The 16,538-nt window shown below is 44.7% G+C and overlaps 1 protein-coding gene across 1 annotated transcript; it reads left to right on the top strand.

The window, feature by feature from the left end:
- The first annotated feature begins 8,625 nt into the window (after positions 1-8,625).
- Positions 8,626-12,874, top strand: LOC119462613 (uncharacterized). The gene is made up of 4 exons (XM_037723944.2): positions 8,626-8,641; positions 8,958-9,153; positions 9,883-9,983; positions 12,867-12,874. Exons 1-4 carry the CDS (start codon positions 8,626-8,628, stop codon positions 12,872-12,874), a joined length of 321 nt encoding a protein of 106 aa, XP_037579872.2.
- Positions 12,875-16,538: the final 3,664 nt, after the last annotated feature.

The following is a 16,538-nucleotide window of genomic DNA, read 5'->3' on the forward strand; positions in this document are numbered from 1 at the left end:
AATCATACCACGGGGGCAGTCTATTCCGTGTTTCGGCGACCTTGAGAGCTTCGCTCGGAACATTGTAGCTTTGGCACATATCTTCAAATCGAAGGATAAGTGGTCTCACGCTGTGTGGTTTGTTGGCATAGTGTATTCTGTTTGTGGTGTAGGTAACAAGAGTGTGGCATATATGATTAGGTAGAGCTGTGATTCTAAGCACGTATGAAATTGTGAGCAAAGCTCTTCGGTGCTCCAAACAGGGTTCGTTACTCTCGGCATACAGGCTTTCTATTGGGGAGGTCCTGTACGCGCCAGTTGCTAAGCGCAGTCCGTGGTTGTGCGTGGGATCAAGACGTTTGATTTACGACTGCCTTGCTGACCCGTAAACTATGCAACCGTAGTCAAGAATGCTGCGCACGACAGAGCGGTAAATACGTAACAGGCACGTTCGGTCGGCGCCCCGATGTTTACGTGATAGGACCTTCAGGATGTTAAGCGCTTTGTTTGCCTTAGTTCTGATGCTGTTAATGTGGGCAATGAAGTTTAGTTTACTGTAGAAAATTATTCCTAAGAACTTTTCTTCGTGTTCGACCGGTAATGGGCTTTGATTTAACTTGAGAACTGGGTCCGGGTGTAACCCCCTTTTTTGTGAAAGCACGACTGCCACAGTTTTTTGTGTAGAAAAACGAAATCCATTTTTATCGGCCCATTGCGTCAACTTGTTTATTGTTATCTGGGTTTGTCTTTCGCATGTAGACATACCCGAGGCACGGCATGCAATTTGAAGGTCATCTACGTATAAAGAGTACATAATGTTGGACTTAATAACTGCATTTCTGGAATTCATCTTCACCACGAAAAGAGTGGTGCTTAATACGCAACCCTGTGGGACGCCATTTTCTTGGACGAAGACGCGGGACAGTGTTGCCCCCAGACGGACTTGAAATGTTCGGTTTGTCAGAAAATCAGCCAGACAGTTGAGCATTCTGCCGCGTATTCCTAGTGTTGCTAGATCTTGTAAAATGCAATACCTCCATGTGGTGTCGTATGCCTTTTCTAAGTCGAAAAAACACCGCTAGACAGTGCTGTTTGTAAAGGAATGCCTCACGTATGGTATGTTCAAGGCGAACAAGATGGTCAGTTGTTGAGCACCCTTTCTTGTAACCACACTGGTGAGTATCTAGCAAGTTATCTGTTTCGAGAACGTATGTTAGTCTTATATTTATTATGCTTTCGTACGATTTAGCGAGGCAACTTGTTAGTGCTATAGGTCTGCAGCTGTGAGGTGTGTTTGGTGACTTTCCCGCCTTCAGGAAGGGAAAAATAACAGCCTTTTTCCACTCTGCAGGCATTTTACCCGTTTCCCAGATCGTGTTAAAAAAACGCAACAAGGCCTCCACCGCTTTCTGGGACAAATGGGCCAGCATAGCGTAATGTATTTTGTCAGGACCCGGTGCTGTTTTCTTACCCGAAGAGATTACTCTGTTTATTTCATGGAGTGTTAAAGGGGCATTGAATGGTCTATCTGAACTTCCCGTTGTCGGAAGCTTTTGTTTTTCTGCGGACTGTTTGTGTTTGAGAAATGTTATGGAATAGTTTGCCGAGCTAGATATGGTGTAGAAGTGCTGGCCTAATATGTCTGCTTGTTCCTGAAGACTTGTTTGCGTGCCTGGAGTTGAGAGTACGGGGATCGTGTAGGGAGCATAGTCGCCCCTAAACTTGTGAACCTGGTCCCACATTCTCTTGGATGTTATTGAACTGTTAATCGATGAGATATAATTTTTCCATGAATTTCGTTCTGCTTGCCTACGGATATACCTCGCCTTTGCTTTCGCTTTTTTGAATGATAACAGATTATCTTGGGTTGGGTACCTTCGGAAGATACCCCACGCTTTGTTTTGAAATTTTTTGGCTTCTGTGCATTCGTTCGTCCACCAGGGTTTTAGTTTTTTCCTTAAGAATCCAGAAGATTGGGGAATAGCCGCTTCCGCCGCAGCAACTATGCAAGTAGTAATCCTCTCATTCGCTTCGTCTATGCTTAGGTCATCTAAGGTCAGTTTATCTAGACTAGCTTTTTCGGTGAAGAGAGGCCAATTTGCAAGGTGAAGTTTCCAACGGGGTGGTCTAGAAGGTAGGGTAGGTAGCTTGGAGGTTGGTTTTATGATTGCAGGCATATGGTCACTACCATGATGATTATCTATTACTCCATTGGAAATCACTATAGAGAGACGGAGAGCACAGTGCTAGATCCAGACAGCTCATAGCTCCTGTGCTTGGAGAGCAGTAGGTTGTAGCACCAGTGTTTAAAAGGCATACGTCATTCGCTAGGATAAAATCTTCAAGTGTTTGTCCCCTGGTGTCGTTTGTTCTACTACCTCATAAGGTGTTATGTGCGTTAAAATCACCCACTATTAAAAAAGGTTGAGGTAGCTGATTTAAAGTTAACTCTAGGTCTCTTACTGTAAAATGTGATTGAGGTGGAATGTATAGCGAACAAATGGTGATGGTTTTGTGCGCTAAAATGGTGACAGCAACGGCTTGTATGTGACTGTTAATGGCAACTTCTCTGGCTGCAATACCTCCCTGCAGAACAATGGCTGCACCACCCGAAAGCCGGCTTGCCTGGGTACGGTCGCGTCGTACTGTGAAGCCTTTTAAAAAATTTTTATGTTTTTCGCCTAGGTTTGTTTCCTGCAAGCATAGCGCCACAGGAGAGAAGTTACTTAGCATGTCTTTGATGTCACCTAAGTTGCGTAAGAGTCCTCTACAATTCCAGTGGATAATAAAAGCCATTTTGAAGCTGAAAGGTAAAAAATGGGAATACGAATGAATAAGAAATAAGAAAGATGTTTGGTGGCATAGAGCTAAAGAAGCTAATATAAAGGAGAAATAACCTTTAGGTTATCACTTTCTTAATTAGGGTGGTTATTGGGACTTTGTCCCGTTTTGCGCGCTCGAGAGAGTGCTTGTCCTTCGGCATCGACGACACCGGAGTTTTTGTGTCGACCTCCATCGCTCTCTCTGAGGCACTGGAGGACCGAGAGTGGGGCGCCGGGACACGTGTCTCGGGCCTTGGGGTTCGATTGAGTTTAGGGCCGTGCGAGACTGGTGTCTGTGGGCCCTTCGAAGAGGATGGAGCGGCAGCACTGGCTGCTGCCACCACGGGGGCGAGAGGGGTCACTGCGAGACCACTGTGCGTGGGCTCGGAGGACTCCCGAGGCCTCTGTGACGCTGCCCCCACCTGCGTCACATCGGCATAACTTCTCGAAAGGTAAGACAGTCGCTTTCTTGCTTCATAGAACGAGATTTTTTTCTTTCACAGTTAGTGCAATTACTTCTTTTTCTTTTTCCAGCAAGGGCAGGACCGCGAGTAAGCTGCATGGTCCCCTTTGCAGTTTACACAGTGTAGAGAAGAAGTGGAATTGTCAGATTGGTGATCATTTGAGCTTCATTTAGCACAGGTTGTTTGTCCTCGGCATGCGTGTGAAGCATGTCCAAACCTTTGACACTTGAAATCATCGTCTGGGGTTCGGGATATATGTCCTGACATTTACTTTTACATATCCTGCATTGAGAGAGGTAGGCATTTCGCTTGTTCCAAAGGTGAGTATAACATGTTTTGTCGGGATTTCTTGATCGTTTCTACGGATGACAATTCTTTGTACTTTGGTCACGTTTTGTTCCTGGAAACCCTCCAGCAGTTCTTCATCGCTCAAGCCAAGGAAGTCCTCGTCGGATATCACACCCCTACTTGTGGTTGGAGTTCTGTGGGCTGAAATTGTAACTGTGGCATCACCAATACTGGTAAGTTCTGAGAGCTTTTGTACTTGATCTTTATCATTTAGTTCTAGGAGGAGGTCCCCGCTAGACATTTTTGAGGCTTTATATGTCGGTCCAATTTTGTCTTTTGGGCACTTGGCCACCAGGAAGGGAGAGAGCTTTCTCACGGGTGTGTTGTTTTCACTATGGACTACATGGTACTTGGGGAATGCTGGGGTGTTGCTCCGAAAGAACTGGAATGTTGCTTCGGTGCGGCGTCTTTTCAGAGGCCGATCATACACAACAGAGGTTTGCGCTGCCATAAGAAGGTGTGTATGTTCGGCAACAGCGCCGACCGCCCACCACGCAGCCCAACAAGGGGACGCGGCAGAGCTTGTACACAAGTCTGCACGACGCCAGTCGTACGCCGCTACTATAACCAAATATGGTGTACCCAAGGTAGAATAGCCACACACGGTTAACCCTTGCCGCCAGCGAAAAAGGAAGTAATATAGAAGAGAGTAGACGACAGGAAAGATGAAAAGGCGAGAGAGAAAGACGAAGATTGGAGAGAGAGAGACAGGAAAAGGCAACTACCGATTTCCCCCGGGTGGGTCAGTCCGGGGGTGCCGTCTACGTGAAGCCGAGGCCAAAGAGGTGTGTTGCCTCCGCCGGGGGGCCATAAAGGTCCAAACACCCGGCATTGGCTCAACCCCCAGGATCCTCTTTTCCTCGGACACGGCTAAGCCGCGCACGTTACACGCGGGAGGGTCCAATCCTCGTGTGCTCGGGTACGTGGTGGCGCAACTCACCAAACGCCTGCTTGCGCAGACGCCCCTGCGGGGCAAAACCTATGTGAATATGTCATATGTAAGTGCCGCGAGGTGCCGCTGGAGGATCGGAGCGGCCACCCAAGCTCCGGGAAGAAGTGAACGGGTGCACGAGCACGACGAATCCATATCTAGAAGTGCAGGTGCTCAATTCTTGGCCAAACCCCGAAGTGGGTACGAGCCATGTGCTGAGGACATCATCATCATCACGGCGGCACCAGGCGCGATCTCGCAGCGTTCGAACCAGGCGAGCAGCAGTTCCGAGCTCCTGGGGTGAACGAGGCGAGAGGTCCTGCCTAGCGAGACGTCCGCGGCAAGGTACGGATGATCGCGGAGCCGAGCGTGGACGAGGGCGTCCGAGGAACCAGGGCTCCTGCTGCCAGTGCTCGAGACGCTGGCTGTCCCGAGGGCCGTCGGTCCCTGAGCTGTGCTAGACGCGGTCCTCACGTGCGACCGCCGCACGTGGATTGCGAGCGGTGTACGAGCTGGGCACCGAGGCCGTGCTGGACGTGCGACTGTAGCACGTCAGTTGCGATAGGCGCGCACGAGCCGGACACCGAGGCCGTGCTGCTGGACGAGGCGTTCCCTGGCTGCTGCCGTTGCTGCTCCTGAGCGTGCCGAGCCCGAGAACCGTGCTGGACGGGGTCTGAACGTCTCGTCGCCGGGGTCTGAACGTCTCGTACGTAATGTATTTTGTATTCGTAGGTACCTAAGGATGCCTCCACGTACTTTCGACACGCTCGTGCAGCTTGTCGGACCCCACATTCGGAAGAAAGACACTAATTTCCGGAAAGCAATCAGCCCCGAGCACCGGCTTGCGCAAACTGTCGGGTAAGATGTCCAAAACATACGTGCATGTCACTGTCGAGGACGTCTCGTGTTCTCTGTGAAATGAAACATAAAAAGCGTTCATTTCAGATTTTTCCCGTGGTATCAGTGACCCTACCGCCGTGTCTTCTTGAAAATGCGTTAATTAACGAAAATTTGTTTAGCGCAGTGAATGGCTTTTAAGGGTGACAGGTAATGTCATACCTGTCGTTTAAGTTGAGCAGGTAATGTTAAAAGTACGCTTCTCCAAAGCAGTGTTTCTTTAGCATAGGAACCTCTATTGTTGCTTTATAGCATCAGAGGACGAATGTTATGTCGCTATGTTCCTATTGTTTGTAGCGTTGAGAAACTGGGCCTATTTGTCATACATTACATACTCATATATGCTCCTTTGCTTTCATTGGTTTTGAGCAACATGCTACCTATGTCGAGCCACATAATATGCCAGACAATTGCAATGCAACATCCTTGTAAAGTTGTTATCGACTTCCTTTAAGTGTGCATATTTTCCCATTTAGTTAATCTTGCACCCCTACGGAAATGTGCACACTCTCTGAATTTGTTTATGTATTTATTTTGTACAGGTTCTTGGCTGCAGGGGAAACTCTCCGCTCATCTTGTTTCAGTTTCCTAAATGGACGCTCGACAGCATGTGGCATTGTGTCGTCGGTGTGCCAGGTGCTGTGGGACGTCCTTGGACCTTTATATGTTGCCTGTCCATCAAGTGCAGATGAGTGGCTACAGGTAAACACCATGTAATACACACGTTTTTGATACATCTATTTTTATTGTGATTGCACGTGTATAACTTATATGTCATCTCTGCAATGGTCATTTTTATCAATGTGCCTATTGCTCACAAGACAGCGATATGCATTAATTCTCATCTCATGTATGCTCATCTTTCAGATTGCAAGCGACTTCGAGAAACGGTGGAACATGCCCCAATGTGTGGGCGCAATCGATGGAAAACATGTTGCCATCGAAAATGCCCCTCAAAATCAGGAAGTGAGGACTACAACTACAAAAAATGTTTCAGTAATACCCCTGTCACACGGCAGATCTAATGTCATTTTCACCGCGCGCTGTCACACGGCGAGAACTAATGCCATTTGAAAATGATGACAATGACGATAGTAAAAAAAAAAAGAGACGCAATAATAGCGTCGTTGTCCTAATTTAGTGCGATGATTATTTTGTAGTATGCTAAAATCCGTTGCAATGAGTGACCCTCCCTTTCACACCGTGTTTTTGGATCACTAACTTGTCGACACTGGCAACTGAGTCTAGTCAAGCCAAGCCAAAGATCAGGCAAACAACATGGCGGAAAACACTATGGGCGCTACCGCTACGGTGGCTAGAACTACCGCTATGTCTGCTGAAGAAGCACGAGAACGGCAGTTGCGTGTAATCGCTGCTCTGATTTGTATGCGGGCCAGACATCGCAACGACGAAAGGAAGCTGAACCTCAAGTTGGAAGCGCAAGAAGCGATTTCTAGGGAGTACGAAGAGCGGCTGTGCGCAAACTCATTCACATAGCTGAGTGTGTGGGTTTCCCCTTCGGACCACTGCGCGCGGCTCCTAATGTCCACATCACAGTCTTCTTGGTTTGGTGTCATCGCAAAATACACATGTGTTTAACCAAGCGGCTCCTGCGAAGTGCGCGCTGCTGGCTACGGCTGGCGCGAATAAACACGACTGCCACCGTGCCACAGCCAAAGCCAAAGACGGCCGCCTAGTCACTGGATTGAGAGTAGCTTTCGGCAATTATGCACTGTGGTGTACTTAAACGCCATGAAAGTAGAACATTATGCAATAAAAATTCACAAAACAAGAGTTATTTTTGTTAAACAATAAAAAACATGCACTGTTTGCGAAGCTGATTGGTGGGCTCCTGGTGTTGAGACTACACATTTGGTTCCAAAACGAATGCGAATGAGTTCGGCGAACTCATTCGTTTGCAAATGTCATTTTCAACGAATGCCATTACATTTTCCCGTGTGACAGCAAACAAATGACATTACGAGCGAATGTCATTCGTTGGAAATGACATTAGATGTGCCGTGTGACAGGGGTATAAATCACTGCTTGCTATCAGCGACGCCTGCTACAGGTACATGCTCATAATCGATGCATTACTGGTGCTAACATTAATCATGGTCAGCAGCATGCAGTACAATTATGTTCAGTCTGAGGTACTAATCAACAGTGTACTGATAACTGTTCTTCAGTAAAAGGCGTTTACTTATATTTAGATGTATGTTAAAAAGCCCCAGCTAGGTCAACATTAATCCGGAGTCCTCCATTATGGCTTTTAATCATATTGTGGTTTTGGCACATAAAACCCCAGAAATTTTAATTTCAGTAAAAGGTAGTAAGGGGGGCGGTCTTCGTATGTCGAATTACTGCAAATGTGTAAAGCGTTTTGATATAAAAGGACAGCTTACTGTAATGTAAGCTGTGAAGTTGCATCCTTGATGCTTGTTAATATAGATTTTTTTTTGTAAGCCACTACTTTGTAGTCAACCTAACAGGTAGGTGGAGTGTTTACAGAGAAATATTCTTGTCATCTTCAGATTTCTGTACGTAGAAATAGGACACCACGGGAGTGACTCAGATGGTGGAGTGTTCAGCCGAAGTAGGCTACAAGAGGCCATTCTTTCAAACAAGCAAGGATTTCCCCCCGATGCACCGCTTGGCAACGTTGGCAATATTCCCTTCTACTTGGTGGGAGATGAAGCGTTTCCCTTAAAGACCTACATGATGCGGCCATATCTCCGGAAAAGCAAGTGTAACCTTTACATTTCTTTGCCTACTGGGCTGCATTGTTTTAATGTTACTTATTTAAAGCTGTTTAATGACCGAATTCACAGAAAAATGAACTGCTCAGAACACATTGTTATTGGGTTAGTGCTTATTGAAGGTAATTCGTCAAATGGGGCATTGATTTATCTGAATCAGATGATCACATAGTTCTTGAAGATGCAATTTCGTCAACATATTTGTCCTGCTAGAACGGCATTACCCCGTGGACATAGATTACACTAGCCGGGCACATATCGGTCTAGAAATTTACAACGTACTTGGCGGTTGCTAGCATCATCGTAATTTTTTTCGTTATAGGCACCTGAATCGCTTTGTTGACATATATGTAAACTTTTGTTTGGAAGTGTGCTTCTTCGCTTTCTTTCCTGAGAAAGCATTTTCTTGATACACTAGCAAGACAATGTTACAGAAGCAAGGCACGATGTACATACTGCTCTTGCACATTATCTTGTCACAGCTGTTACAGGAAAAGTCTTTGCGGCTAAAAATGTGCATAACTTGTCGTGCAGGTCTTCACCCATTTTTGGCTGCTAGCACGGAGGAGGAGCAGTTACATGGTGACCAAGGCGATTCTGCATTGACGAGCCACTTCGCTGAGCCCCACAGCAAAAGGATCTTTAACTACCGTCTGAGCAGAGCCCGTCGGGTCATAGAGAATGCCTTCGGCATAATGGCACAAAAGTGGTGCATCCTGCGCCGCCCATTCAAAGCTAAGGATGACAACGTGAGAAGAATTATCTCTGTCTTGTGTCGTTCTGCACAACTTCCTGCTCAAGGAGTCCCCCACTTCCCGGTCTGCATACTGCCCTCCTGGAACAGCTGACCACCTAGACTGGCAAGGAAACATCACTGAAGGCAGCTGGAGGGCCGAGGATAGCAGCAACACTGCACTGCCACCACTGCGTAGCACAGGCTGTCACTCAACCAGGTAATGAAGTTTTAATGTGGTGCGTTTATTGCATTAAAGTGTCCTTAAACGTATATAACACCTGTTAGCATTTGTCAAAAGTTATGTAAGTTACATTCATCCCTTGTTAAGGATTAGCAATACAAAGGCCAATAACAATGGCTCTTGTGGCACTTGTGTAAGTGGGGGTCTGTTGAAATGTTGATACGATAATTGTATTAAATAGAATCTGCCTATAAGAACTGTGAATTCTAAGTTTTTTATGAGTGCATCAGCAGACATACGAAGTGGCAGTCTCATTCCAATCAACAATGCCACATCACACCACAACACAGTGTGTCTTGTAATCACTGCAAACGTGTTGCAACTCAATAGCAATTTTCGCTGTCTCTATTGTCCTGGCTGCAAGTTCCTTGCAATGGCTACTAAGAAGACGCGCTTCCCGTAGAGGTGTACAGACTAGTGGTTGTACAATGTACGTATTCCAAGTGCACACTTAGTACTTTTCTGCAAGGCTTGATATCAATAGCATTATTTTCACAAAGGCAAACTATTGAATATTGAAAACCAAATAGGGGATTTTCGTTTGTTCTGCGAACGAACGAACGAGTGATTCTTCTCTCACTATTAGGTCAAAGAAGCAAGGTAAAAAAAAAACTTGACAGAAAGCATGCTAACTCATTCCTGTGCGCAGGGCACTTTCTTGATTTTACTCCTGCATATTTACAGTTGTGTGAATTTTTTTCCTAGAGCTGCCTACAGAGTGCGAGACCTCCTTGCCAAGTACTTCGTCACTGATGGCAAGATCCCTTGGCAAGAGTACATGATCAAGGACAGAACACTGTGCAGTGGTGAGTAAAGGTTTATTGTCACAGTCAGGGTGTATTTACATCTCGTACTGGTTCATGGCAGCTCAAACGTGCTGAATGTACATACAAAGCCTGTCTCTTCGAAAGGCGTTCAGCCATGCTCTTAGAAAAATAGATGCTCCGTCTTTGGCGCTAACTTAAAATTGTTCCTACATGAGAAAAATCGCGCCAGCTGAGGGGTATGACACCTGCAAACAAAACACATCACCTGCCCTTTTGATTATCTGTTTTCGCTAAAGTACAGTCGAACCCGGATATATCCAAATTTAAGGGTATCGGGAAATATCTCAATATATTGATAATTCAAAGTCTAACATGCTTCTATCTAAAACATATTTGAAAACTCCGCATGTCTGGGACACTCTTCTGCATGCTCACTCCATGAAAACATCGCGTGCCATTCATTTCTTGCCGAGCACGAGTGCTGAACCAGGAAGCCTATTGACATTCATGAAGCACCGATTCTCTTTCCAGCACTGAATGGCAGCTTGTTGTTTGCTTCACTGCATGCCAGTTAGTCCTTCCTGAGTATAGCATGCTTCATCACTACATTACACAAGTGTGATGTTGTAAAGGTTAATAAAGAAAACTCACCATAACGGCGCACAAATAGGACCCTTGTATGAGCGCCCTCCAAATTTTCAGACGAGCTCCTTATTACTCCTGCATGGCTTGCACAACCTGTCATATTGAATGCCTTGATAGCATCTGTTAAAATAGTGTTGTTCCGTCAACATGTACATTTCTGATGACATGACAGATCAGTCTTGTAGGGAGCAGCATTTCATATATAAAACGTGTTGGCAAAAATAAATTACAGTAAGGTTTTACGTGCCAAAACCACTACGTCCTCCTGAGACCTGAGCACAATGATGGGACTTAAACACTCAAGGTGGTGTTTATTGTCTGCTGTTATGTTTTAAATCTGAAAAACAATTTTTTAAAATTTGAACATCGCGGTTAGATGGGCCAAAAGCTATGTCTCCATTGTGCGAGAAAAAACTAACCACCTTTATCATCTTCTCCTGTTTGCTATGGTAAAAAGGACATTTCATTGCTTAAACGCTGAGATGAAGATGTAACTATGCGTAGTATATTGCCATGTTGCTGCTGCATCTGGTATTTTCACACAATCTCAGTGACATTGAAAGACACCTCGAGGTTGCTTTCGGCCGTCTGGGACGACACAGAAGTCTAGACCAACTTATTGTCAAATTTCTCTAAAGCGGATGACAAGAACATAAGTAAACCGCTTCTTTATAGCTACATATGCACCGTACTTTATACCCAGAGTGAATATTTTGCGTAATCACTTCCCAGTGAATTGCGAAAAAGAGTTGCAATGTATTGTACAAGGGGTCTTAGGAGGATATGATAATGAGGCACATTGTAATGGGGGACTCCAAATTAATTTTGACCACCTGGGGTTCTTTAACGCGCACCTAAATCTAAGTACATGGTTGTTTTTGTTGCAGCCACCATGACAAACACTCGAACTGGCGCCCTAGTGCTTAACAGCACAATGCCATCAGTGGCACACCGACGGGGGGGGGGGGGGTTTCGGGGGTTGTAACCCCCCCCCCCCTTAGGCCGACTTAACCCCCCTCTTTTGTTTAACCCCTTTTCTTTCCTTGCGCATTTAAGTACTGCAACTAAGATGTAAGACGCGCAATCGTCTACACACTCACAAAAAGCGCATTTTTTGACAATTTCCCATGAAGAAATTGAAATTAGTGCTATGTCGATGGTATTGGCAAACTGTCAACCCCCCCCCCCCCCCTCTGGCAGAGATCCTGGGTACAGCTACTGAATGCCATAGCCGCTAAGCTGCCACCATGTGTGACAGTGAATGGGTATCTCAGTATACTTCGAGCGTGCCTTGCTTATCACATTTGTCGAGGTTTTGGCGAGTTGGAAGGTAACTTGAAAATGATTCTTTATGGCGCTTTTTTCTCCGTGACAAAGTGCCTCGAGCATATTCTGGTGTTGTCATTCGGGCTCCAGTGTGAGAGGTCATCATCGCAGAAACATAACAGAGAGCAATCAGCTGACACTAAACAACACCTGAACAAATGTGTGTTAGCGTGCGCGAGAGAAGTGCTATTTTGCGAATACTCGATGTGGGCTGCGGTGCACTCCAGCCTTAGTTCCGTTGTTCTAAACGCGAGAAAACGTCGGCATGAATGAGCCCGGTATCAGCAGTCGCGTCTTGATCCAGGCGCAGAAAGGAGCTGCACGTTGGCTTATTAATGCACAACAAGAACTACAGTGCGTACAAAGGTCCAACGCGGAGCGCTTACGAAGCTAGATTTGGACACATAACAACCACTGCGCATTTGTTTTGGAGCGAGAATAGCTCAACAATTATCCAAACCAATTTACAGCAGCGGGAATCAGATCACGCGTGTTTATGCAGTTGTCGCTTTATTGTGCGTTTCATGGATGCTGCCTTGTGTTTTTTTTATTTTTAAATTTTGCGTTTGCGTCATAGTTCAACAGAAATTCGCAAGAGCGACTCTTACTTGACGGCCCGAACCACGACGATCCACCTTCAGCCAACCGGGTTCTCCCCACAGCCTTGAAGGGAAGCAGCACAATTTGATGCCGACATCCCCTTCGCGGTTGTGAAAATACCTAAAATATGCGTATGGTACAGTGCCATACTTTTGCAATGGATACCCAAGGGGATGTTAAAAACGGTTGACACAGACAACAATTCGGTATAACCAGGTTCGACTGTAAATAGAGTTCGATAGTCTTAAGACACTTCTTGTATGTGTGAAAGTTGAGCCAGGAAGCTAATTTTCAGTTATTTGGCACTGCATCTTTTGCTTCATTAATTTTCTCATGCATCACTTGTTGCAGTGCTGTAATTGCATCTATTTGCTGATGGGTATCCAGTAAGCGTAACTGTTGTGCAAGCGACATGCAGAAAAAGTATGGAAGGTCATGACATTCTCTAGTAGATTGCGATGTCCTGGCAGCGCGCATTGACTAAGACACTGTTGCGATGTCCACATGCGAGACCGGCGGTGCAGAGCTGCAAAGAAACATGGTATATACTTTAGGCATGTGATGGTCACAATATTTGCGCTCTTATCTTACTTAGAATCACTGGCGGACATCCTAGGGATCTTCCGTGGCCTGTTCATCCAGAGGAGAAAATTGAAGTATACAGTGTCAAAAACAGGTTGTATTGCAAAGTGTGAATAGCATGGATGCATCAAAACTTTCACAGTAATCCTACTGCAACTACTTGCCTTTCAGCATGAAACACTGCATCTTGGTCAGTCTCTGCACTGTCTACTGACCTGCAGAATAAATTGCTGTCACCACATATATATTGGACTGAAGCTGAACATATAGAATGAAAATTTACATTTAATTTCGGGGACTTTCAGGTTCATGTTGAAAAGATTGCTCTCACCTGTCTGTTTCCATAATTGCAGAGTTACCGGGAGTGGTGATGCCCCTGCTCCTGAAAGCTCATCCTGAGAACTTGCGTCATAAGTGGCATCCTCCAGCTGCGGTGTGTCTGCAACCTCCGTGCTGCCCTCTGTGCTCGTACTTGGTCGATCCACGTTTGGTGTTCTGTGTTATGTGTCATTGACAAAAACAATCATGCGAAACAATTTTGAGCTTCCTCACTGCTTTGTTGAATAGCGTTTGTATCAAATGACCACTGGTGATTGCTTTCAAGCAGTGCAAAATTACTTCATGGAACTGGAGAAAAACATAATTTCAGAGGAATTTTTCCAATATGTGCCATGCAGTGACGAAAATATGTACTAAAGCCACAATACACTGCACTGTGTTCAGTGCAATTTGAGTGCAGTTTTTGGTTCTTTTTACGTACGACTTCATTTACACTTTAAGGATGGAAAACGAGCTGAACTCATCAAGCGCATACTTTGTAAAAAAGGACAAATGACGAGACTAGCTCGTCGAGCGCTTCTTTGTTTTCCATGCAGGCCTGAAGATGATTTAGCTCCTGTGAATGATGGTCTGTGCCTCTTCTAGAAGGTGCGCGAGCATCTTCTCCTTCTATTTAACGTCACATAGTGCAAGATGTTTAAGAGTAATGTTCAGAGTGCAGACTCTGTTTCCTTTCTGTATATTTGAAAATGGGATCCTTTGTGGTGCAAGTGCATGCTTCAAGTAGTGCTGAAATCGAAATAAAATATGATGAGTCTGAGTTTAGCCTCTTCAAGTGAGAGTGATTATGAACTGGCCTCGGGCAACAATCGTCAGCTGGCTTGTGCGCAGTGAAGGCCTCCCTTGTTAGACTGTTTTTTTTATAGCAGGCTAGATCTTGCTGACCAAGTTATCATGCTGAAAAGTAAACGTGGTGATTGTTAGAGCTCATCTGCTTCAAGTGTTTAAGTGCAGGTGAATTGAAGTGACATTGGTGAGCAGTAAAACCCCCATTTGCTTCAGTACAAAAATTTTTTTCAAGTAAGCCCTTCGGACCAAACTTTTTTGCATAATGTCCCTTTATGTGATCATTAGATTTGTTTGCACGCATAGAAAACGTGGCTTTTTTGCAAGTTGTCTGAATATTATTTCCATCCTTAAAGGGTCAACACACACCTTTTTACTGCCAAATTTATTGGAAGCTCTGTGAGAGCTCCCTTGCAACTCACCGTTCAGGACTCGCGAAGTCAATGTTTGTGCAGATGCTGAAAAGAGGACATAAACACATGTTAATTATGCTTCACCAATCCATTTTTTCCTACATTGCAGTTCGTTCAATATAAATTTTTATTTTGAATTAGTTTGCCAAGAGTGCATAGGTTAGCCAAACCCTTTCATGCCTAACCTCTCATCCATCAGATCCATAGCACTTTGCTAAGCTTTAGTGATTATTGTGCATCTCTAGTTTATCAGAGCAGTTGCTCATTAAGTGTTATGTTTAGTTATGTAATAGCTGATGATGTTGCCAACGTATAAATACTTATGAAATATTTAGCTTGGGTATCACATCGAGTGCGTGTTACTTTGGAGATCTGAAATTGTCACTGCATGACTATTGAGATGCGTTCAGATTAACGGTTATTTATATGTTATTTATCAACCGTTTGCATGGTTATTTATAATCATTTCTTCAGTGTACATGGTCACAATGTTTACCTCTGTCAACACTATGCAGCACCATTTGTGGACTGCTATTGTATTGTGGTATCTAGTTGTTCATTTTTTTCCTACATTGCAGTGCGTTCAATATAAATTTTTATTTTGAATTAGTTTGCCAACAGTGCGTATGTAATATAGGGAGCACTCCTTGTATACAGGATGCATGCGTTCGTTTGTTTTTCTTTGTGGTTGTTAGTATATATTTTGTTCATTTCTTGCATGTAATTGACTGAAATTGAAGTAATAAAGATAACCAAGAAAAGTCATGCTGAGCTCACATTGGTTCTTTCATGACTGGACCCATCAGAGACATCATTGACTCGAAGTGTGTCCACTTCACGGTTGGTACATCAGCTGCACCTGCTCCGCTTCTCATCGAGTCTTTGATTTTATTGCGCTGCTTGTTGAAAGTATCCTTCAGGTTCTTGAATTTGTTTTGAGCAGCTATTCCTGCAAACATTTGATTTATTTATACACGCATGCGTGCAGAGGCTGAGCCATGGTTTAAAATATAGTTAGCTATTCACAGGTGAAAGAGACTCTTTATTAGAAAAAACAGATTTTTACCGGCACGTGTATAACCACTGGCATGTATACTCTGTAAAGGGATGGGGAATGGGAATAAAAGATTCCAGAGGATAGTGGCAAAAAAGGAGAACAAAAATAATGTGAAATGTGCAAGTGGACCTGATACTATAATAATTACAGGTGAGATGAATTTAGGCTTTTCTATATGAAATAGTATACTTCCTTGTACTGGTATAATATTTGCTGCACTTTTCATATCTGCATTTATTCAGTGCCAAAAAAATAATGTAGCTGTAGGAATACTACTTGTTCAATGTCTAATTACACTTCCACTCAAAAGTATTTTACATGCAGAATAAATGAAAAAAACATTTCGGCAGATAACGGAACACCGTGCAATAGTGCACAATATGTTCATGTTTCCCTATGACTCGCCTGCAAAACGTGTATATTCGTAGTGCGCCGCTACACATCAAGTTGCTTTCTCAAATTGTGCTCCTCGCCACCATAGAGCATGCAGCGCAACTGATGGACACGCAGGGATAGTGAACGGACACGCTCAGTGTTCGAAATAGCATTCTGGATGTGCGTGGTTTTTCCACGCACACCCAGAATGCTTCCACGCACATGCTAGAAGCAGGTGCTGCATCAGAATGCAGCACCTGCTTGTACACTGGGCTGGCCGGCCGTCAAACAAAAACAAACGTGCTCGCCAGCGTGTTTGGGAACATGTGTTGCGATCTTTTATGGGCATGACTACAGAACCAATTCTGCTTTTCTGATAGCCTAGCGCAAGGCTGTATTATCGCAAGGCTGCAGCATCGCAAGCCTCAGCTGGAGCTTGCAATATGAGCACCAAATTAGGAAGATCATAGA

The sequence above is a fragment of the Dermacentor silvarum genome, chromosome 8 (genome assembly GCF_013339745.2).
Source record: "Dermacentor silvarum isolate Dsil-2018 chromosome 8, BIME_Dsil_1.4, whole genome shotgun sequence".
NCBI classification, from domain to species: domain Eukaryota; kingdom Metazoa; phylum Arthropoda; class Arachnida; order Ixodida; family Ixodidae; genus Dermacentor; species Dermacentor silvarum.

Coding starts and splice junctions, on each gene's coding strand:
- LOC119462613 (XM_037723944.2), top strand. Junction 9,154..9,882: donor ACAGGCTGTCACTCAACCAG/GTAATGAAGTTT, acceptor TTTTTTTCCTAG/AGCTGCCTACAGAGTGCGAG.